The sequence below is a fragment of the Notamacropus eugenii genome, chromosome 1 (genome assembly GCF_028372415.1).
Source record: "Notamacropus eugenii isolate mMacEug1 chromosome 1, mMacEug1.pri_v2, whole genome shotgun sequence".
NCBI classification, from domain to species: Eukaryota; Metazoa; Chordata; class Mammalia; order Diprotodontia; family Macropodidae; genus Notamacropus; species Notamacropus eugenii.
Genome location: NC_092872.1, coordinates 601,249,864 through 601,275,332, shown reverse-complemented (window position 1 = coordinate 601,275,332; position 25,469 = coordinate 601,249,864). Strand labels below are relative to the sequence as shown.

At 36.0% G+C, this 25,469-nt stretch overlaps 1 protein-coding gene across 3 annotated transcripts in view; it reads right to left on the bottom strand.

Moving 5' to 3' along the window:
* The window catches only part of SYNDIG1 (synapse differentiation inducing 1), a 280,651-nt gene that overhangs the window by 89,849 nt on the left and 165,333 nt on the right, over positions 1-25,469 (bottom strand). For all 3 annotated transcript variants that reach the window (XM_072634624.1, XM_072634622.1, XM_072634623.1), the window contains one exon: positions 21,735-21,872. In XM_072634624.1, the coding sequence (XP_072490725.1) occupies positions 21,735-21,872 (138 nt within the window). The remainder of the gene's footprint in view (positions 1-21,734; positions 21,873-25,469) is intronic.

The window sequence follows — 25,469 nt, the reverse complement described above, 5'->3', positions numbered from 1 at the left end:
TCATCTCTTCATTTAACAAAGTAATAGAAAAAGTTTCCTTTGACCCAGTAATATACCATCAGGTATATACACCAAAAAGATCAAATGAAGAGGAAAAGGACCCATAGATATTAAATATAGCAACTTTTTTTCTGTGGTGTCAAAGTATTGAAAACTGAGGGGATACCCATTGATTGGGCAATGACTGAACAAATTATGGCATATGAATGCAATGGAATACTGTGCAGTAAGAAATTATGAAGGAGATGGTTTCAGAAAAGTCTGGGAATACTTCTTTGAACTGATACAAAATGAAATAAACAGAGCCAGGGGAACACTTTATATAGTAACAGCAATGGTGTAGGGATAGTTAACTTTGAAAGATTTAGTCATCTGGAAATATGACCCAAAAGTTTTTAGATTGTATATGCCCTTTGACCCAGCAGTACCACTACTAGTTCTATTTCCAAGGATGATTAGGGGGAAAAAAGAACCTATATGCTAAAGTACTTATGGTAGTTCTTTTCGTGGTGGCAAAGAAATGGAAAATGCAGGGATGCTCATCAATTGGGGAATGACTGAAGAAGTTGTGGCACATGGTTGTGATGGAATACTACTGTCTTATAAGAAATGATGAGCTCATTGATTTTAGAAAAAATATGGATAGACTTGCATGAAATAAAGACAGTGAACTGAGCAGAGTCAAGAGAACATTGTCTACAGTAACAGCAACATTATTTTAAGAACAACTAAGTAATTTTGACTATTATAAATGCCCAAATTAACTACAAAGGACCTATTGAAGGAAGATTGTAACTACAAAGAACTGATAAATAGAAGTACATATAGAATGATTTTCATATATGCTTATCTGTGTCTAATGGTAGCCATTTCTAGAGTGAGGGGGAGAAACAAAGGGAAAAAAAGAAAGTTACATGATAATTTTGTTATATATTTAAAATGAATAGGAAGTTGTACAAAATAGATTTGCAGTTTCAAGTGCAATCATCTTTTTTATCCCACTGTTATGAAAATGCTTGTTTTATTCCATAAATTAAAAATAAAATAAATATTCTTTTAAAAAAGATTTAGTAACTAATCATCACAATGAACAGTCACAATTCCAGGAACTACAGAAATACAACTACAAAATATTGTGATCAGAAATCATGGAAGAACAGAAACAGAAGAATGATTTATACTGTAATTTTAGTATTGTAAAAATAAACAATTCTGAAAAACTCAAGATCTCTGATTAATGCAATGATAAATCATGATGATCCCAGAGAACTATGATGAAAAATGCTATTCATAAGCAGAGAAACAGGTGATGAACTAATACGAAAGATGAAATATATTTTTAAACATGGTCAATAGTTTTGCTTGAGACTATGCTTATTTATTATAAATTTTTGTTTTTCTCATTTTTTTCCCAGTGGGATGGGGAAAGGTAAGGAGAAAATAATAAATATTTGATGATTAAAAATTAATTTAAAAAAAAAACCCTTCCCTGATGACCCTAGCCTAATATATTCATGAACAATTCCAAATTCTTAGAATAATTTTTGTCTATATATACATGTGTTCTACCTGATGACATTTCTTCTACAATTGAGTTAGGTTTCTCAATTCTTTATCATTTAACCACTTCATCTTTGTATCTTATGTCCTCTGTTCAGTTATAAACTTTTTAGGTATAAGGATTATATTTCTTTGTCTTTTGTAGTTCATATAATGCCTGACTTAGTGTGTAGTGGTTTTTAGACGAATATTTTCTAATTTGTTCTACCTATCTCTGATGAGTTCCCTTTGGCATCAGTCTGGGAAGGTTTAAGTAACAACGTCCCCTCTCTTTAAGAACTTTACAATCTACCTTCCCCCAGATTTGGCGTATGTGTGGAAAAAGCTCACATAATGATCTGAACTCCTGTCATCTGCATTGTAGCGTGAAAGCCTTTTTTGCTTGTTTTTCCTGAAGAGAATTTATCACTTTATTTCAGAATATTTGCTCTGTAGGAAGTCCTTCTCTAAAGAACTGAAATATTAGATAACCAGACTCAGTGCTCAATTAGCAACTGGGAAAAGAAAGAGAACTACAAACAGTTGAATGCTGGAGTCAACCAGGCCTTGAGAAAGTCACAATAATTCTGTACACATTTGAAATGAAGTTGCTTAGTTCTGAAGAGTCTTGTACATGAGCTTTATATAAAGAGGTTTTTAAAGAATAAGTATTTCAACTTTGACTTGCAGGAATGGATTAATTACCAAAAAGCAAATGAATTGACTTTTGAAAGTCTGCTCTAAAGGCTTTCAAACCTATGGAATATTTTCATTGTTCAAATGATTAAAAAGGACGGCTTTATTAACCTGATTAACTTCTGTAAATAACACTCAGTTTTTATCACAGTTATATCACAGTTTTTGAAAGAAAAATATGCATTTTTGTTGTTGTTTTCCAGTCACGCCTCACTCTTCATGTCCCTAGTTGGGCTTTTCTTGGCAAAGATACTGGAGTGATTTGTTCTCCAGCTCCTTTTACAGATAAGGAAACAGATAAGGATACCGAAGCAAAACAGGGCTAAATGACTGATCCAGGGTCACACAACTAGTAAGTTTCTGAGGTTAATTTGAACTCAGGTTCCTAACTTCCTGAATCCAGGGTTGGTGATCTATCCACTTAACCACTTAGCTATCCCTTACCATGCATACATGATGTCAAATTTATATTTTTAATAATCAGTGATATTTATTATTATATTAGTATTATTATTATTATATTAGTATTATAAAGTTTTCAAAGCACTTTATATGCATTATTACATTTTTTCTTACAACAACACTTTAAGGGAGGTATAGCACATACTATTAAATCTTTTTTATAAATGAAGAAATTAATGCTGAAAGATATTAAGTGATTTTCCCACATTCACAAGGCTAGTATGGGAGACAAGATTTGAACCCCAATCTTTCAGATTTTAGGTGTAGCAATTTATTCCACCATGTTACCTATAAAAAGTCTGATTATACATCTTTGCCAAATGACTAACATCTTCATCATAACAGTATTGCTGAAATGCCATTCCACAGATAAAGGATTCAATTCAAGGCAGCTAAGTTCCATTGTGTTGTTCCTAGAGATTTTTATGTGGCAGATGTGGTTTAGTGGAAAGAGCATGTTACTAGAGGTGAAGAGACTGGGGGTCGTATCTTGGTTTTCTCGATAACTGGCTATATGTCCTTGGGCAGGAACTCTTCTTGCTTCCAGTGTTATCATCTGTCAAATTGGGATAATATCTGCTTGTACTCCATCTCATGGGCATGGATATATTTTGTAAAGTTTAAAGCATCATGAAAACAAAAGGCATTGGTGGACTATTGAGGATGAGAAATACCTATCTCACTATTGAAGTCAATGTCATATATAGGTTTTAAAGCAACAATCTTTTTAGGTTCCCTTTACTCCTTCAACCATTTTCTACCAGTGCTGAATTCCTCCTAGAGTCTCCATTTTGAAAAAGGGCCCAGACCATTCAACCTTCATTTCTCTCCTCCCTCTGCTTCTAACTCTCTAGTCTTACACTGGAAGTTATTTTCCCTCATTTCCTGCAGCCTTCTTACCCTGGAATATCCACTATGCCTTTGGCCCCCCTCTTCCCTTGGTGATTTCTTTCTAGGGCCTCTATTTTAAGTTAAGGGCTATGCATTTTCCATTTCACAATTAACTGAAAGATTTGAGGAATATAAAATCCTTGTGCTTATTATTTATTGGTTATAGAAAAGAACTTGATTCTGTAGATCAAAATATTTTCTTATAGATTTATTAACAATTTCTCTCATCCATGCATCAACATCATTAAAGATTCTTGGAACAGATAACAACAATAATAAATATCAGTCAAGAAATTAAACTGGGAAATGTATGCTCAACAAAGTCATTTTTTACTGTGATGCGAGAGGCTAAAGAAGGATTCCCTCTAGATGAAGAAGTCTTCTAGCTCAGTTTTGTCAAACTCAAATAGAAATGGATTCCTTTAGGTCATGACTCAGGAAACCACAACTTAACATGAACCGTATTATATTGTACCTTAATTATTTTATTAAATGTTTCCTAATTAGATTTTATCTAATTCAACTTACACTTGGGAATTTTGCTGGCTACTTGGCCTGTGATTGACTTTCATACTTTTCCTATAGATGTTCCTGTTTGCAGATAACATTATGCTGATTGCATCAAGCCTTAGAACATTATAAGTGATCAAAGGAATCTGGCCAATCTGTGTAGGGAACTCTAAATGGATGAAGAATGCCTTGTTTGTACACCCTGTGGAATTTGTCCATCATGATATATTTCTGGAATCAACAGTACACATGAACAAATAAATTTGGAGTAGCATTAAGCTGGAGGAGGAAAGTGGACTAAATTCTTTTTAGGAAATCACAAAGCTCTTTTAATAATCTCATACTTTGCACAATAGTAAATACCTATCTTTTTTAATAGTAATATTTTACCAACATTGTTATCATGCACCAAAACATGGAATATTTAAGTCTGTAAGGAATTTTAAACAATTTCAATAAGAAGGCAATGGAGAGCGGTGGAATGTGTGTGGTTGTAATATGTAACCAATAAGGACCTCCAAGGAAGAAGAGTCAGAGAAGTCATCTAGGAATTGTATGACACAAAAAGAAGATAGATAGGCTTGCCAAGTGCCAAGAAAGAACTGCATCCAGATAGCTCCACTGGTATACCCACAGTGTCATCAAAAAACAAGGATGACTTCACGAATCCTATGTGGTGAATATATGAGAAGTCATAGACAAGAGTAATACATAACAGTGGCAGGCATGGTTGGGAGGCCATCTGCATCACTGGAGGGAATTCTAAAACAATAAGATCATGGCTCCACCTGAGTATTAGATATATCACACAGATGCTTAGCAACCATATAAATTTATATTTCTCAGGAAATATCTCTCAGAGAAGAACATAGACAAACGTTTGTGGTTCTAATGAATTCCATACTAAGAAGAATTGCAAACATAGCAAATCACATATTTAACATCATCATATCAGAAAATTTGGAAAACTAATAATGACACATTTGTATTCCCCCTACCCAAATTAAGCCTCTATGACTAGACAAATGAACAAACACGTTGCTCATGCATTTCAGCCATATCTCTGAGAGACTATAGCTAGTATCAAATGGAGTTTAGGGATCTGTGACCCACATTATTCAGGTGAAGTGTTTAAGGGCAAGAGTTTTTTTCAAGGTGGTCTGAAGGAAGAAATCAGGAGTGAGAGTAAGAGGGAAAGAATAAAGATTGAGAAGGAAGAGGAAATGGAAGGAGACATGATTAGTATGGGGTCAGAGGTTTTAACCTGGGGTCCATGAACTTGGTCACGAAAATTTTCACTAATCTCTAAGTGAAATTTTATATTTTCTTCCACTAGAAATGTAGTCAACAATCATTATTCTGAAAAAGGTTCCATAGGATTCACTAAATTACCAAAAAAGCCTATGACACAGAAAAGTTTAAGGTCAATGATATCTTGAGGGCAATAGCACATTGGGCTTAGAGAGTGCCATCAGTATATTTTATGTGCAACAGGAAATTGGAAGGTGGGCAATGGCTCTTGGGCAGGTGCTAAAGGAGGCCTCCACACACACACACACACACGCACACACACACACACACACACACACACACACACGTTTTATTCTCATGAGTGCATAATACATAAGCCAGGGTTAAACACTCTCTGCATAACTGGCCTCTAGCTTTTCTCAAATTGTTTTTTGCCATCTCCATGTTTGTCCACAGGGGAAAGCAATTTGTTCAACCTCATCTCACAAGCCTAAAAAGTGAGGGCAAGTGCCTGCTTCCCAGCCAAGCTGCGTGGGTTTTGAGCTTGTTCCCTCATTAACTTTAAGTCTCTCACAAGCCTCAGCTTGCGTTACTGAAGAAACTTAGTCAAAAAGAAGTGGGGCTTATTTGGTAGCGAGGGGAAAACAATCCTTGCTTGGGAAATAGTAATCCTGGTGGGGGGAAACAGAAGCAAGTAAGGTCTGCTGTGTCTGTGTCGGAGTGTAGGCACTGATAACATACATCTTGCTCACTCATTTTAGTCAATTAATCATGAGCAGCCTGGCTAATGATGGAGGAGGCACATGTTTGTCTCCGTTTGAACAGTTGACATGTCGCTCTTTTGTGCTATTGGAGTTGGCTGAGTGGCAGGTTTTTCAGAATTGAAAAATCCATAATTATGCCCCTCCTCTTCTCCACACCTCCCTTCCACCCTTATCAGAGAAACTTGGCAAGCTTGAAACTGGAATAGTGGGAAGGGGGCACCATGCACTGCATTTGAATCATTCTGCTACTCCAATGGAGAAAGGAAAATTTAGGGAAAAAATGTCATCACATAATATTATCACATCAGCCTCCTAGACTGTCTAGCCCTACATCTCATATCTTAACCTTATCAAGATTTAATGGAGACTGAAAAATGAAGGAAACATTTTTCCCCTATAGGAATTATGTGAAGTGCTATTACAATGCAAAACCAGATAAGAGGCCTTGGAATTTATTCCATAGCTTTCTGACTGCACGCTTTATCCTGTGATAAGCTTGTGATATTCCTGATGTGGAGATACCCTCCAGTTACCCAGATCACTCAGTTACAGTTTGTGACCCCATGTGACTCTTGAGCATGCTCTCCCATAAATCCTCTAGAAGAGGTTCATTTTTCTAGTTCTCTTAACAGTATATAGACAGATACCTGTGGAACGTTCAGACTGCTCATCAGCTCTCCCTCATTCTCACCACATGAGTTGCCAACATATATATTTTCCAGTCACACCAGTTCTCTTGTATGATTCTTGGTTGGTAATGCATCATAGCCTCAAACCATTTGTATAGGAATTCATTGAATACCACAAATGAGAAAAAGTAATCAATAAACATTTACTAAAAGCATGTATTTTGGACCAGAAACTTTGTTAGGCTGTGTGAAAGACAGGAAAAAAGGCAAAGAAAACTCAAAGGACATGAAATATAGTTGGGAAGATAAGATATACCCAGATGAAAGAAGACCTTGCAATAAAAACTAAAAAATGAGATGGACTGATTCATGGGTGAATACGCTCCAAGTCGCTGGAGATATTGAAAAGAGGCTAATTGACTACCTGTAAAGGTTACTGTGGAGAACATGCACGCAAGTGTTAAACCTGATGACTTTTTTTCTTAATAGTATTTTATTTTTTCCAATTACATATAAAGATAGTGTTTTAACATTCACTTTGATAAGGTTTTGAGTTCCAAATTTTTTCTACTTTCCTGTCCTTCCCCCTTCTCATGACAACATGCAATCTGATAAGGCTATACATATACAATCATATTAAATATATTTCAACGTTAGTCATGTGATAAAAACAGAATCAGAACAAATGGGTAAAAACCACCAAAAAGAAAAAAAGAGGAAATACTAGGTTTCCATCTGCATTCAGACACCACAGTTCTTTCCCTGGAGGTGGATAGCATATACCATCTTCAGTCTTTGGGGATTTTCTTAGGACATTGTATTGCTGAGAAGAACTAAGTCTATCAGAGTTCATCATTGTACAGTGTGGCTGTTATTGCTTATAATATTTTGGTCCTGATCACTTCTCTTGGTTCTTCTAAGTCTTATAAGTCTTTTTTTCATCAATTCTTATAAGTCTTTCTTGGTTTTTCTGAAATCTGCCTGCTCATCATTTCTTATAGCAAACAGTATTCCATTACATTCATAGAACACAACTTGTTCATTCATTCCCCAATTGGTGATCCCCTCAATTTCTGGATCTTTGCCACCACAAAAAGATCTGCTATAAATATTTTTGTACACGTGGATTCTTTTATCATTTTTATGATCTCTGTGGGAAACAGACCTCATAGTGGTATTGCTGGTTCTTGTTCCCCAGAATGGTTGGATCAGTTCACAACTACACCAATTGTGCATTGCAGTTCCTATTTTCCTACCTACATCTTCTCCAACATTTATCATTTTCTTTTTTTTGTCATATTAGTCAATCTGATAAGTGTAAAGATTTTTTAAAAATTTGATTTTTTAAAAATTTGATTTCTCTAGTTAATAGTGATATAGAGAATTTTTTCATATGACAATAAATAGCTTTGATTTGTTCATCTGAAAACTGCCTGTTCATATCCTTTGATCATTTATCCATTGGGGAATTACTTTTATTCTCATGAATTTGACTGTTTTCTCTTTATTTTAGAAATGAGACCTTTATCAGAGATACTTGCTGTAAAATTGTTTCCTAGCTTTCTACTTCCCTTCTAATCTTGGTTGCATTGGTTTTGTTTGTGCAAAACCTTTAAATTTGATGTATATTATATTTCATTATGTTCTCTGTCTCCTGTTGGGTCATAAATTCTTCCCTTCTCCATACCCAGCACCTGCTTCTACTGCTTTCATGGTCTGTTGGAACAAATTGTTTACATCTACCTATTACTCTGGGAAAGTCTTCACGTGCTTGAGAGACACCTTCCTAACTCACCAAAAGGTTTGAAGCCCCTTGGTTACCTCCCACCTGGTTTAGCCTGTCTGCCAAAACAATTTACTGGGATGTTGCTGCATCTTCATGAAGCCACAAGTGAGAGTAAGGTGGTAGATGGACAACAAATGTGGAAAGCAGCATTGAAAATGCGCTCAGCAGCTCTCACACCAAAGGCACTAGTCTTCCCTGAACACCCCTGAGGTTGTATAAATAAGGGGGAAAAGCAAGGGAAACAATCCACTTAAAATCATTTCTCTCAAACTGACTGAGAGATAAGTAATAATTGACTGGTCCTAGGGTCATGTACTATATCTAATTCCTCATTTCTTGCTAACAAGTTAAAATGAAGCTTTATTCATGATGCTCTTTTCCAAAGTTAGTTACCATGACAGTGATTAGATATACAGTAGGAAGCAATACCAAGTCCTTATCTTGACTTTGCAGGACTCTGGTTGTATGTTTAACATTTGCTTCATAAAACAATAGGAAGCAGTTTGGTGCTACTATGAGGCTGCTGATAGGTGGGTTTATTTTGATAAGATAAAACTCCAAGAACTTCTGTGAATTCTTTTATATTTGTAACAGCAGTCAGGGACAAAAACAAATTGGGCTTTTTGTATAGAACAGGGAGAAAAGGGAGTAACAGGTGCTGTCACCAGGAAGTGGTTGACCCCTGAAAGATCCTCTCCAATAAGGGCAGAGGCAGAGACCTAAAGATGGTCTTTGGTGGCTGAGACTTGGTGATGTCACAGAGAGAGATCCACACTCTTATTCAGTGGCAGAGTGCATTGGAAGTCAATGTCAAAGAGATTTGGAAGAGATCTCTAGCAAAAGTGAACAAGTCTAGTCAGGTTGGTCCTCGGGCAGTGTGAATTTCATTCATTTAAAGTTATTCACAGTTCTCTGCAGAAGTTTTAAGTCAAGAGGATATGTAGGGGTTTTTGTGTTCTGTTACTTACTTGGAACACAGGCTTATCCTTACTAGAAGAACATCTATGGAAGTACTCTGAGTTTTTCCTTGGATTCAGAGGCAAGCAGCATGAAGATTAGATCTGAGCAGCTACCACAGAACTCTGTTGTTTATTGTACGTCTGAAGAATCCAAATGAGGTTTTTCCTTCTCCCTGTAGGGGAGCTCCATTTTTGGAATCTTGGCCCAAGATATATAATGCAAAATGAGGAATTCTGTTCTGCATTGGTTCATACATATTTTTGTCATTTTGCATGGTGCAATAACATCCAATTGCATTCATAGACAGAGGCAGTCTGGGGGCTAGCCAACTCCTTATTTGCCTGCATCATTCCTATCTCTGACTGCTCTCATGACTAACTTCCTCTTAGCTCTGCTCTAGCTCCACCTCTTCCTTGACCTGATGATTTCTAAGGTGACATCTAACAATGTCATTTTGAGAGCCTATGAATATGTAATTGAGAATTGAAATATAGAAGGTTATTAAGTGGTCTCCCATTTTCTCTTTAGTCAGTATTGTTCTAATAGTTCATGATTAGTGACTGTGACTATATTATTAATCTTTTCAACTGTATTGACCTATCTCAATTTGATTAGGATATGTCCTACAAGATGGAAGGACTTTTGATGAAAAAAGTTATCCGCTTCCAGAGAGGGAACTGATGGAATCTGAGTGCTGACTGAAGCATAATTTTTTCATATTCTTTATTTTTCTGGCTTTTTTTGCAACATGACTAATATGAAAATATATTTTACATTATTTCACATGCATAATTGATGTTTTTTTTGTCTTTTTGTAAGGAAAAAAAAACTTATGTTCAGGATATTGAAAGGGAAATGTCAGTTTAGTTTGACCTGGAATGATCTGTGATCAAAGCTTCTTATTTCTCCTTAGCATTCTTATTTTAGGAACCAACTCTTAACTTTGAAGAACCCTCTTTTTTGCTGAAAGACTGCAACAAATTTTATAGTGTTCATCAATTTATACAAGGCAAAATTTTCCATTTTATGGGAAAAAAGTTTGTATTGATTTACTCTGATAATGTCAAATGAACATGAATTTTGATCACAATATCTCAACTTGTTCTAATGCCCTTAGTTGAATTCTTGGTTTTCTCAGCCTTCAGTACTACAAATAGATTTACTTTGTCTTCTAGTTTACATAATTTCGATGACAAGCTAAATTCGGATAAAGTATAATCTGGCTCCTAATATACGTTTCTCATTTAATTATTGTTACAATTTGCAGTTAACAAAAGAAAGCAGCAATGGAGAATTGTATTCTATGAAATGGAATTAAATCGAAGAACATTAAATGTTTAAATATAGACAGTTTGTGAGTAGACAGTGTCTGTGCAATAATTGTACTAAATAGACTAAGTTCTAACTTGTTCTACTCTATTAGAGAAACCCAAATTTAGTAAGAAAAAAAATTAAACATCACAATATAACAGCCCATCCAGGCCCAATTCTTATCTCTTGATCTAATTTAACACTTTTCTGTGTGGCCTCTGATAAGCACCTCAGTTTTCCTATGAGTAAAATGGGACTTATGGAATAATTGTATTAGAATATTTTTATCTGCATCTGTCATTCATTCAATTCAATTTAAGGAACACTGAAGTATCTACATACACAAACAACTATATGACATAATACTAACTGACATTTATGTAGATCTTTAAGGTCTGCAAAGTATTTTGCATTTATTATCCCATTTCAATTTCATACCAACAATATGAGACAAACCATTCATCTACTATCATTTCCCTGTTACAGATAAGAAAAAAGATCTTTAGTGTTTAAAAAACGAAACCAAAATATTACAACCACTCTCCTATGCTCTTGTAGTTAATAAGTGTTAGAAGAAGGATGGGAACACAAGTTTCCCTGACAGATGGTCCAGCACTCAATTCAGCATGTCATGCTGCATATCTGTGAGCTTGTGATTTAGTAGACAGGAAATCACAAACTTTGAATTCCTTGTAGAATGAAACAGTATCGAGTCAGAGTTGGGTTCTTTATCTAGACTTCAACAGAAAGAGTTGGGATCTAACCTTCTGTTTCTGTTTATTTTCTGTGGACTCGAGGACCTGAGATTGCTGGTAGGATGTTAATAATCATAAAATTATAAGTAGTGAAAGGGCCATTTTTTCAATTCAGTTTCTAAAAGTTGGTCATGTTTGGGATTGGTCAGCAGACCAAACAACAAACAGGATTGCATAATTCATGGAGATGGGCTTGGGACACCTGTTCAAATTTTGTCCACATTACACCATGACACCCACCTTAATTCCTCACAGACAGGCTAAGACTAAACAAATTTATCAGCCTAGTGAATGGCAGGAGCACAAAATTTGGACTTTGATGCCTTGGGTTTGACTCTTGCTTACGGTGCTTGCTTATAATAATTTGTGACCATAGGCAACTTCTTTCCTTACTCTAAGCCTCAGTTTCCTCATCCATTAACTAGTGATATAACACTCTCTACCTCTTATGGTTGTGGTGAGGTCTAAATGAGATAGTGATATGAATATGGGGAGAAACAAAATGAGATTTAAAATTGACACTATTTTCTAAATGTTCAATGTTTCAGAAAACCCCTGATTTATTAGTGCAGGCACTCCTTTTAAGGAAGTGTCCTCATTTTTTTCCAGGCACAAGTCTATGCTTTGTATTCCTCTCCTCCATGAAGGTAACCTTCTTGAGCTGAGCCCCTCCAAAGTTAGACTGGTACTGTGAGGACATGCATCGTCCATCACCAGAACTAGATTAAAAGGCTTTGCAATCATTACACACCACAACTTCTACTCAGCAGGCACAGCCTTGAAAACCCATGGTCACCTCCATGCCACAACTTGACTTTCAATTAGGAATTTAGAATAGTTTCCTTATATCCACTGAGTTTCTTTTAACATGAGAATATAAGTTGTGAACGTACATGATTAGTAAGTAAACTGCTTCCCCTGTCCTTTAATTGAATTTGGTAAGTTTTTATTATTTGTAGAATACTGTTCTAAAAATTAGGGGAGATATATAGTTTAAATAATGCATAGTCTCCAAATAAACACCAAATAATAAAGAAAGATTGGATTATAAACTCATTTTGATAGTGTATTAATAATTGCTGAATTTCTAGGGTCTGAGCTGTTTTATTCCTTTTCTTTTGCAAAGATACCATCTGTTTGCCTCCCAGCAAAATTTGACTTGGTTTGATGTGTAATGCTCGCCTAATGGTCAATTTCTATCATAACTTTTTGTAAACAAGTCAAACAATAAAGACAAGTGGTTTAGCAAGAATCAGAAGGGAAATGCCACTGAAAACTGGACACACATATGTCTTCAGTCCCTATAGAATCTACTATATTCAGTAGCAGGAAAAGACATGGGCACATCAACTATAAAGACAATGTCAAATAATACATAGTAATTATATAAAAGAAATTGTTGTGTAGAGTCTGAGAGAGATGGTCATTACCACAGGGAAGGTCATGGAAAGGCATTGTTGCAGAGGTGGGTTTTTGAGTTGGTTTTAAGGGGATAAGCAGAAATCAAACAGATGGAGAAGAGAGAATTTAACATGAGGAAAAGTGTGAGTTAGGAAAAGCACGGAGTATGTTTGGGAGATTGGGAGCAGTGCCCTTTGTTTGGAGCACTGAATGCCTGAAGGAAAGTATATAATAAGCTGTAAAGATAGAGTGGCATCAGCTATAGAAGCCTTTCAATGCCTGAATAAGAAGCTGAAAATTTACTCAGTAGGCAACAGGGAGCTATTGAAAATTTCTGACCAGAAAAGTTAACTATGACTAAGGAAAATTTATCCGGCAGTTCTATGAAGCGTCCTTCATTGACCTGGAGGGGTTGGGGACTAGAGGAGGGGAAACCTGTAGGCTATTACAATAATCCAGACAAGTGGTAATGAGAGCCTCGTTACTATTTTGGCAATGGAATTTGAGATGAGAATGTAGAGGGGAGAGATGTTATTTAGGTACAATCAATAGACCCAGGTGTGACTGATTTGATATGAAAATAAAGGGGGGAGGAAATAGAAAATAAAAAAAAAAACCTAAGTATTCAGCTTTCAGAGGGTGGTCAATTTAGTCTGACTGAGTTTTGTACTGAATCAACTGGCCAAGTAAGTCACCTTACCGGATATTTTGTCACTGTGTAGACATGGTCAAGTTTTAGAGAGGCTTTGAAGGTGACAAAATTATGTAAAGAAAAAATCACAATGGGTGACAGGGTCTGAAAAAATCCTAGCAGGATAATACTACAAAATCCAATAGGAATAAATGCAAAGTTCATAGTACAAAAAAATAAACTTCACATACAAGATGTCTCAGTGTTTCTTACTCCCATATCCAATCTGCTGACCAGGACTGTTGATTTCTCCTCTGTAACATGTTTTGCATATACTTACTCTCCTCTGCCACTGCCACCACTTTGTTGCAAGGCCTTGCCATGTCACACCTGGACTATTTAAACTTGCTGGTAAGTCTGTCTGCCTCAATTCTCCCACCACTCTAACCCATGCTCCATTCAGACACTGAAGTGGTTTTCCTACAACATAGATCCAATCATTTCATGTTCCTACTCAATAAACTCCAGTGGCTCACTATTGCCTCCAGAATCAAATACAAAATTCTCTGTTTGGAATCTACAAGTCCTTCATACCTAGCACCCTCCTATTTTTTCAATATTTTCACACTTTACTCCCTACCTGTACTCTTCAATCCACTGACACTGACCTCTTGAATGTTCCATGAAAACAAGACACTCGATCTATCATCTATGGAGATTTTCTTTGATTATTTCCTGTGCGTGAAAAGCTCTCTCTTCTCCATTCTACCCACTGACTTCCCTGGTTTCTTTTAAGTCTCAACTCAAATCCCAACAAGAAATCTTCCCCAACTCCTCATTTCTGGTAATTTCCCTCTGTTATTTCCTATTTATTCTCTATGTAGCTTCCTTTGCATGTATATTTTTGTATGTTCTCTCCTCCCAATACATTGTAAGCCCTTTGAGGGCAGGAGTAGTCTTTTGCTTCTTTTTGTATCTTTGACATTTAGCACAGTTCCTGGCACATAGTAGAGACTAAACTTATGTTTATTAATTAATTGACTCCTAGGTTGTGAGCATGAGGGGTGAGAGGATGCTGTTGTCATCAGCATTAGAAAGGAAGGTAGTGGGGAGTGTGGGTTTTGGAGAAAGATAGTGAGTTTTGTTTTGGACATGATGAACTTAAGATATCTACTGGACATCTAGTTAGAACTATCTGAAAGGAAAATAAAATGGCTAATATTTGTATAGCATATTAATATTTGCAAAATACTTTACAAATTTAATTGCATATGGTCTCACAGCAACACTGTGAGGTGGGTGGAATATTATTATCTCCATTTTACAAATGAGGAACAAGGCCCAATGAGATCAGGTGACTTGGCAGTCACATAGCCAGTAAATTTCTGAGGCCAGATTTGAATTCAGTTCTTCCTGACTCCAGGATCTATCCACTGTGCCAACAAATTAACTATGAGTAGAGGCTGGTTTATCATCCAACAAATATGTTACTAGCAGAATTGATTTTGAGTATGGGATGAATTAGAAGGTTCTTGAGGTCCTTCCTAACACTAAATACAGGAATTCCAAGATTCAGCAACTAAAACGTGATCTGATCTTTTCCAGGTTGTTTTATTTTATTCAAGTCAGTCATGTGAATATGGTGCAGTGAGCAATAAATTGCTATAACTCTCCCATATTCACCTCCAAGCAACCATAAAATAGTGCCCCAAAACAAATCCTGGAAACAGACAGGGTGAAACAATCTTTTATCCCAAGATACTTGGAAGATCAGAAAGAAAGATCTGTCTCACTTGGGTAAATGGGAGACTCAATCTAGGACAGGAAGTGATTCTGCAAGTAAACAACAAGCCCCATCTCAGCAAACCAGCAGTGGATCCTGAGGACAAAATTAGCATTGAAAGAATCCACTGATCACCTCAGGAAAGAGATTCCAAATTAAAAACTCAAAGGAATATTATAGCCAAATTACAGAATTATCAGGTCAGGGGAAAATATACTGCAAGTGGCCAGAAAGAAAGTATTCAAAGATTGAAGAACTACAATCAGGATTACATAGGATTGAGCAGCTACAACATTAAAGGATCAGAGGATTTGTAACATGATATTCTGGAAGGCAAAGGAGGTAGGACTACAATCAAGAAACACCTGCTTGGTGAAATTAAGCATAATGCTTTGGGTGAAAAAAATGATCATTCAATGAAATAGAAGGATTTCAAGCTTTCATAAGGAGAAGACCAAAACTGAACAAAAATTTGATCTCTAATATCAAGATTCAAGAGAAGTCTAAATAAGGGGGAAAAGGGAAAATAAAACATAAGGGATTAAATGGAGCTGAACTATTTAAATCCCTACATGGGAAGATGATACTTAAAAACTGTACCACTGATAGCATAGCTATAAGGAATATATATAGACAGAGGGTTTGGATGTAAGGTGAATTTGAGTGAATGACATAAAAATAATTAAAGGATGAGAATGAGGAGTACACTGGTTGCAGAAGGAAGGAAAATGCAGAATGGGGTAAATTATATCACATGAAGAGATGTGAAAAACCTGTTACACTGGAGGGGAAAAATGGGAGGATGGCTGATGGGCATTGCTTGAACCTTATTCTCATCAGTATTGTCTCAAAGAGGAAATAATAAACACAACCAGTTGAATATAGAAAACTATCTTACCCAAAAGAAAAGTAAGAGGGGAGGAGATTAAGTAGAGGTGGGAAGAGTAACTGACTGTGGGGAGACTGACAGAAGAGAAGTCAGAGAGGAGGTGTCAGTAGACAGAAGCAAATTACTGTCGAGGAGGGAAAGGATCAAAGGAGAGAGAGGACAAACAGGAGGAAAAATAGGATGGAGGGAAATACACAGTAATCTTAACTGTGCATGTGAATGGGATGAACTTTCCCATAAAACAGAAACATAGCACATTGGATCAAAAACCAGAATTCTTCAAGATGCTGTCTATAAGAAACACATTTAAAGCAGAGAAACAGACATGCACACATACACACACAGAGTAGCACCAAGAGACTGAAGCAGAATCTATTATTCTTCAGCTGAAATTAAAAAAAAGGATAAAAAAACAGGGGTAGCAATTCTGATCTCAGAAAAAAACAAAAGCAAAAACAGTTCTAATTAAAAGAAATAAGGAAGGAAACTATATCTTGCTTAAAGGTACCATGGACAACAAAGTAATATTAATACTAAATATACATGTACCAAGTGCTATAGTATCCAAATTCTTAAAAGAGAAGTTAAGTGAGTTACAGATTCTTGAGCAAACAAGAGATAGAGAGCATTATGAAATGTGAACTAGATAATTTTTATTATATTAAATTAAAAAAGCTTTTACATAAAGAAAACCAATGCAACCCAGTTTAGAAGGAAAGCATAAAGCTGGGAAACAATCTTTACCACAAGTGTGTCTGATAAAGATCTCATTTCTCAAATATATATAGAATTGAATCAAATTTATAAGAATATAAGCCATTCCCCAATGGATAAATGGTTAAAGGATATGAGGAAGGAATTTACAGATGAAGAAATCAAAGCTATCTACAGGCATATGAAGAAGTGGTCTAAATTACTAAAAATTGTCTTGACATATAATTGGGAAAAATACTATTCAAGACGTGAAAAACTAAAAAAATAAAGTCAGCCATGTGCTGTACATGGGAGAACTGAATATATTCAATTGCTCTAACCAGACAATACTTCCAGCATCAAGACAGATAATAAAACAATTGAATCAACTGGTGAGGATTTTGGAAGTGACAAGTTGTGTACTACTCCACTTAAGGGGATATCAGGCTTCAGAATATCTTCACTTGATAGACAGAAGAAAGGATTAATTTTTATTAATTTAATGAGTCTCAAAAGTAAATAACAATAATAATTGCTAGCTTTTATATAATATTTAAAGCTTAGCAAAGTGTTCCAAAAATATCTCATTTCATCTTCACAATAAACATATAAAGTAGATGGTATAATTATCTTCATTTTGCAGCTTGGGAAACTAAGACACAGAGAGGTTACTTTATTTTCTCAGCGTCACACAGCCAGTAAGTGTCTAAGGCCAGAACTGAAGTTAGAACTCTATAGTTTAAAGTTCAAAGCTCTATCCATTACACCACTTAGCTAATCTATATTTTTTCTCCTGGTATGATATACGTTGTTCCTTTGCTGTGATCCCCTCCCCATGAAATCAATTCCCAGAGACTCTGTCTTTGCAATTCATTCATTATTGGCAGAAACTGGATAAATATAGCCTAACAGCTAGACTGAAACTCAGCAAATGCTTTACTGCTTCATGCTGTAGACATAGCTTATCCAAGAAAATCATTATAGATTGTGAAAAGAATAACCCAGATAAACATATGTGCTGCTGTGTTTGGAAAGAAGTTGAATATTCATGTGCAAATGACTCTTATGTTCAAAGATTTTTGTCTTTGAGAAAATTAATTCCAAGAATGGCTAAACTTTTATGCCCATCACATTTCTGTTACTCCATAATGGCATTAATGCAGTGCCATGGAAAATGTTGGTTTACAAAATAATTAGTGGTACTGAACGGTCATTTGTATAATTCTGGTGGTCCTATTAAAAATTTTTTTCTATAGTTCATGTTTCATAGACATATAAAATGATTATTTTTTAAAGTTACACTTAGACAAAGCTAAAACCCACCTAAACATCTAGGGTATTAAACTTCAAGAAATAGACTTAAGGTTAAATATTAAATCATTAAAATTAAAACTTTTATGACAAACAAAATAAAAAAGCTGCATTCTTAAGGGAATTATAATCCTGGACTTTGTTTTCATATAAATAATGAAAAGCAGCCTGGCATAGTGAAGAGTGCTGCGATAGAGTCAGCAGGAGTTAGATTTCCACCTTGACTCTCTGTATGACACTATTCCAGTCATTTATCATCAGCATATCTCAAGTCACTCCCTAGGACCTGCCCTGGTCTGGTTCCCCATGTTGGGAATTGATTCCTACAAAATCATGTTTTTCCCACATTTTTGCAATAATCCTTGGATAAGGACAACATAAGTGTCTCAAAGATAGAGACACAGCATATGCCAATATGAATATCATACCAAAGAGGTACTTAGGTTCTAACTGTAAAAAAAGACTCTATCCCCTTGATAGTATTTTTTTTTTGTGTTAATTGATGGGAGGAAGATAATATAAAATCAGACTGCAAAGGTAGGATGATTAGGACCAAATTATAAAGTGTCTGAAATATTAGTCAAAGGAATTCCAACTTGACTCAGTAGGCAATAGGGTTTTACTGAAGGCTTTTGAATAGATATGAGATATAACCATATAAAAGAAGCAACTCATACACATGCGCACACACACACACACACACACACTCTTTCTGATCTATCACTTCAAAGAGGAACTAAAGAACTTTTCAATCAAAAAGAAATAATTCAAGATTGTGGGATACTTTATCATGGTGTTCCAAGCAGAAAATCTCAATAATTTTCCTTCTACCTTAAGAATCCTTATGAAATAAAAACCAGAAATAAAATTTTCTCTCTAGGATGACACTAATTTTTATGCTATTCTTTCACTCCAGGAGTGATAATAGATTTTATTAGTTTAAAGGTTCCATACTATTTGAATTCCTATTCATACCTTAGGGGAACATGACTAGAGAGACTAGAAGTAAGAAAGGTAAGATTCATGTTAGACTATGAATACTATGCAAACACATGTATAATCACAGAAATTCAGAGAAAGGGCATCAATGACTTTCATGTCTAACCTATATCTGAACAAGAATCTCTTCTAAAGACAAATTTGACAACATTTCTAAGCCTTTGCTGGAAGTCCATCAGCTTCTGTTTGGTTTACATTTCAACCTTGGTCCTTTGTAATTGAAAATTTCATTTGCATTACGTTTGGTTTGGAGACCATCAAATAGCCCCTGTTTGATTTATGTTGCATCATTGGACATGCGGCTATTTGCATCTAAAAATATTCAAAATCCTTGCAAAGTTATTCTTCATCAGCCCATTTTTGCCACCTTTTATGCTGTCACATTAGACTCCTCCTTGGAGGATTTGAGCAACCTAATCCAGGCTCTGAAATGTAATTTAAGCGGCGAGGGGATGTGGCTGCTAGTATAAGGATAAGCAGGTGTTTATCCTCGCATTTTTTTTTTTTTTTGTGAGAATATTTTGTGACTCTCTGATCAGTGCTTGGGTTTTTACTTTATCATACTGCCTAATTTTCCCAGACAGAATGAAATTCATTGGGAGTCCTAGCCAGGCCTGTTCAAAGCTCTGGATTCACTGTTTGCTACCGTCACCTGTGCTTATCGAACATGTAATGAAAAGTTTTCAGTATCCCGACACCTCTATGGGATTGATAGGGACAGATAATCTGGAATGAAGATGCCAGGAATGGACATGAAACCATGAATACAAAATGAAAAGCAACTCACTGGTCTCTAACAACTCTTACCAATGCTCCTCAAATCCTTAAGTGTCTCATTAACCATTGTCTTTCCTCCTTGGGAAACAAACAAAACAAAACAAAAACAAAAACAAATCCAAATCAAAACCCAAGCTGAGCTCTGGAGATTGGTAGTTAATGGGTTGGGTGGGGAATGTTTCTTTGCTCTGAAAAGTTTCTCTTCAGGTCAGGTTAGAATGATCCCTCCCCCGCCATAGAAACTAATCCTTAGAAGAAAGGCAACTTAACCTGGAAATTGCAGGAAGCTACAAGAAGAAGAATGCTAGCTAAGCACCTCTTGCTTTCTCTCCTTACAAGCTTCCTGGATCACTATGTGCCAATAAAAGGAAGGAAAAGCGAGATGACTAAGAAGAGGCATGCTAAGATGGAGACATGCTGCACAACTGGAAGAAAAAAGGAGATGGATGGAACAGCACAGATCTCTATCTATGTCTCCCTAACGAGCAGCACACAAAAACAAACTATCTATTAAAAAGAAAGGCACTGGCTTATAGAAATGTCATTACTCTCAAGTGTTTCTTTCATCTTTTAGGGACAGGGAAGGGTATCCTATATAATAGCATTTGCATAGCACTTTAAGACATGCGATACTTACAAGGACCCTATGAGATAAGGGCTGTTATTTTCCCTGTTTTACAGATGAAGAAACTGAGACTTAAAGAGGTTAAGGGATTTGTCCAGATTCATAGCTAGCAAGCATCAGGGATAAGATTTGAAGTTAGATCTTCTTGCCTCCATCTAGTCCTATGACCCACTGCCCCATCTAGGTGCCCTATTACACCCTGTCTTTTCATTAACCAATGTATCTGGGATTATTGGCCAAGGCCAAATCCCACACCCTCTCATCCCCTTCTAACTTGAATGACCCACTTTTTTTTTGACCTTCTTTACTACAACTTTTTTGTACTGTAGTACATTGCCTAATGTGGGACCTCTTACCTTCTCATCTGGGTGCATGCTCATGGGTCTGAGCAGATAATCAGAAAGAGAGGTTATTTTAATATCACCCTCACCAACTGGATGACTATTTTCACTACTGAGCAATGTGCAGATAGGTGACCTAACGGATGGAGGGTTAGAATTGAAATCAGGAAGAACAGAATTCAAATTTTGCTTCAAACACTTAATATCATTGTCTCTCTGGGAAAGTTACAACTTCCCCGCAGCTGCAGTTTACTCATCTGTAAAAGGGATATAATAGTTGCATTTATCTTAGAGGGTTCTTATGAGATCAAGTTAGATAGCATGTTTAAAGCATTTTGCAAAACTTAAAGTTCTAAATAAATGAAATTATTATGATTATATTATTATACTGTTGTATTTTTTAAAGATTTATCAAGTTTTCCTGTTCTTAGAAATGTTTCTAAGGTGTACTGGCAAGATAGTGAAGAAAGAAGACTTTCACAGTTGATGAGCTATTAAGGAAGCTTAAAGGTAAGTCTGACTTCATTTCCTAAGCACACTCTTCCTCTATTTTGAGAGGACCTGTTTTGCCCTGTTCTCCAGATTTTTCCTCTGGCAAAGGCATATTTCTCTTTCCCTCAAACACAAGTTGAGTGAGGTTACTTCAGGTTACACTGCTAAAAACTTCATCAAGCGGGTACATTGAGTTAAGAGAACCGAGCCATGTATCATGGTTGTGTTTTTACATTACCTCATGAGACAAATAAAAGGCAGCAATTCCCAAAGGCCAGAAGCAGCAGAGCATGGAGAAAACACTGAGGCCCAGATGATCCCGTGGAGGCATCATCAGAAAGTTGTCCTCGCTCTCTGTGTCGCTTGAATAGTCACTCTGGAAGAGTAAAGGGAGGAGGAATAGGAAAATGGGGAAGAGAGAAAATACTGGTTAATGACAGTACTGAGCAATCAATATTCATTAAAAGTCTATTAGATCCCAAGTACTGTGCTGTGAGCTGGATATTTAATACAAAGAATAAAATAACATGTAACTGAGGAGACAACAAATGAATACGTAAGTATTTGTATAAGTATAATTCATATAAGTATACGTAAGTATTATTAAGTGAATAAAGGTGAATACATACAAATCAGTTAAATACAAGGCAGTTTAAGAGTGAGGACACTAGCAATAGTGTGCATCAGAAAATTCTTCATATAAAAGATGGTGACCGACCACCATAAAGGGAGAAACAAATGCTATGAAGAGGGGTATTAGAAAGGGAAATGAAATTCGAGGCTTGGGGAACAGCTGGTGGTGGTGGTAAGAAGCAAAGCGTGTGTGTGTGTGTAGGGGGAGGGATTCCAGGCACTGCAATAAGTATTCTGACTGATATTATCTCATGTGATCCTCACAACAACCCTGAGAGGGAGGTGATATTATTATCTACATTTTACAATTGAAGACGTTGGGGCAAACACAGGTTAAGTGACTTGTCCAGAGTCACATAGCTGGAAAGTATCTGAGACTGGATTTGAACTCAGGTCGTCCTGAGTCCTGGCCCAATGCTCTATCCCTTCATGCTAGAAGAGCAAAGGTACAGAAATGGGAAAAGGAGTTCCCGTGTGATGTGGCCAGTTTGGCAGGATTGCAGAATATGGCAGGGCAGGCATCACTGGAACTCTCTGAGACTGTAAACTCTTGAGGAATCACAGAATCACAGAATTTCACAGCTGGGAGTGATACCAGAGGTAATTTTATCCAACTTGTATCTGAACAAGGATACCTTTTGCATTCTGTAACAAGAGGTGCCCAAAGACTTTTTGAAATACTTCAGTGATAGTGAAGCACACTTGATGTTCAGTTCACTTTTGGATATCTTTATGGGCTTGGAAGATTTTTCTAATATCAAGAATGAATTGCCTTTATGCAGCTTTACCACTTATTTTTAGCTATTCCCCGCAGATTTCAAGCAGGAAGAATGGATTTAGTCCCTATTCCTTAAAGTATTGGAGACTATTGTCAAGTCTTTCCTAAGTCTTATGTCATGGTGTCATCCTTAGACCTCAGACAAATAGTCTATTCAAGTTAGTGTTCAGGTGGGAGATTCTTAAATATGTAACTCTAGTGAATCAAGTTATTTTCTTCATCAGAAGATTACAGAGTTAGAACTAGAAGGGACCTAACAGGTAAGTAAGTTCAGCCCATTCACTTTATATATGATGAAATTGTAACTCAGCAATGTTGAGTGATTTATATAGCTAGTACAAATCAGAGGCTGGAGTTGAACCCAGTCCCTACTGATTCTAAGCCCAGCATTTTATAGATGACACCACATTATGCTGCCATTCAGTAGAAGTTAATCACTTCATTTTAATAACCTTTAATTTTAATTTAATTTTAATAATCTTTATTTCAAAGAATTCTTACATGATATAAAAATTGGAGTATGAAAACTAATAAAAAAATTCTTATATGTGCAGTTCCTTTTGGGAGTCATTTTTTCTAATCCAAAAGTTCATCATCAAAGGTTGTCAAACAGAGACTGGATTGTTAAGGTCCAGTTGAGGATACTGTGGAGAAGAGTTTTGCTCAGATACACAGGTTGGACTAGAGGACCTCAGTAGTGCTGTAATAATGAGAAATAGTGGAAGGCTTTTAAATCCCAACATTGACACATAAATGTATATTGTTGCTCTCATTCTCAATGGTTTCCCATGATTTATAAGTTAGTTTAGGATCTATGTGTATGTTATTTGCGATGATGCTGAAGGTAAATTTTACCACAGGGTTCATTTTCTATAAAAATACTTGAATGAGTGCTTTCCTGTGATATATTTGTCACTGCCTTCCTTAAAGAGGTTATTTGGCTGCCCTTTGTGAGTTAATAGTGGCTGCTAAGAAAGTATTCTATAAATGTTGGCTCCATATGCATCATTCTTTTAAACATTGCAATTATCTTCAGAAGCCCCAAACTGTTTGGGCAGGTGGTCTTGCAATATAAAAGAGATGAGATGTTATAGAGTACAGAAAACTAAATTTGGAGTTCAAAGACCTGAAATCAAATCCTACTTTGGCCAGTTATTAACTATATAGCTGTAGCAAAGTCACTTAATTTCTCTGAAATTTAGTTTCATCCTTTGTAAAGAGAGAATACACCTACCTACTCTTCTTATGGCATAGGGTTGTTGTGAGTCATGAATTAAGTGATGTATATAAATAGCAATTTACATATCATTAAATTCTATATAAATATGATATATCATCATTGCTGTTATAGTAATTGCAGATAAGGTGCTAAGGAGAAATATGTAAACTTTGAGGAACAACGGTTGTATCCTTCTGTTCCTATCCCAGGTAGATCCCTGTTTCCAGATTCATATCAGAAAAATGCAGAGAAGACTTTAGTATACTGTAATAATCCATACAACCTACAGAGTCACAATGATGAAAACTCCCCTTCGGTTTGGGTGTATGTGCACTGATGTCTGTAGATGCATAGGAGTGAGAGAGAGAGAGAGAGAGAGAGAGAGAGAGAGAGAGAGAGAGAGAGAGAGAGAGAGAGAGAGAGAGAGGATGTGAAATCATTTGACCTCTGTTCAAGTACTTCTTCTGATATTTGCTTGCTTTGTGACCTTGGGGAAGTCATTTTACCTCCACAGTACACATCCTTAATCTGGAATAATAAGTTAGATGAGATGGTATCTTAGGTCCCTTCCAATTCTAAGTCCTTTGATCTAAAACAGAATTTTGTGTTTTTTGTTTTTCAATTTGAGACTGGAGTTAGAACTATTGTATTTCAAAAGCTTTATGATTTAAAGTATAGATTATGAGTTCCTAAAAAACTTCCCAACCTTTCTTGTGCCTAACCCAAAGAAAAGGATTATTCATGTGACAATTTAGGATGTGATCATGCATATACTATGTACTTTTTTTCATAGAAATAGTTTGAATGCTTTAAAAATTGTATGGTCAACCTTTTGAAATTCCGTGAACAAATTTTTAGCCCAAAATGACAAAATGACTACTTCTTTTGTGAAAACATATTTAGTACCTGTTCTCAACATAAGCTATCATTTTTCCAGTTTCAAGAATTATGTAATATCCAGGCGTTAGCCCTGTGTCAGAGCAATTTCCATTCTTTCTACTGTGCCACATCCTTTTCCATATGGTATTTCAAAACATGGAGATTACCAAATGAAGATTACCATCATTATGTCTAGCACAGAAGGAAGAACTTAAGAACATAGAGGGATGAATAATTCACTGTTAAGTTTATAGACCTTAAATCTTCCAGGTGGTGTTGCCCCATTTTTTGTCACATCTTTGAATGCCTCCGTCTTTTATATGAATGAAAAATGTGTAACACCAAGGGCTTCCAGACAGCTTCTAGGTATTTAGACAGCTGTGTATATTCCTATACAGTAGCTCTTCCAAAGAGAGCAGCTTGTGTGCACTGAACAACCACACTCCATCTACATAACATTGAGA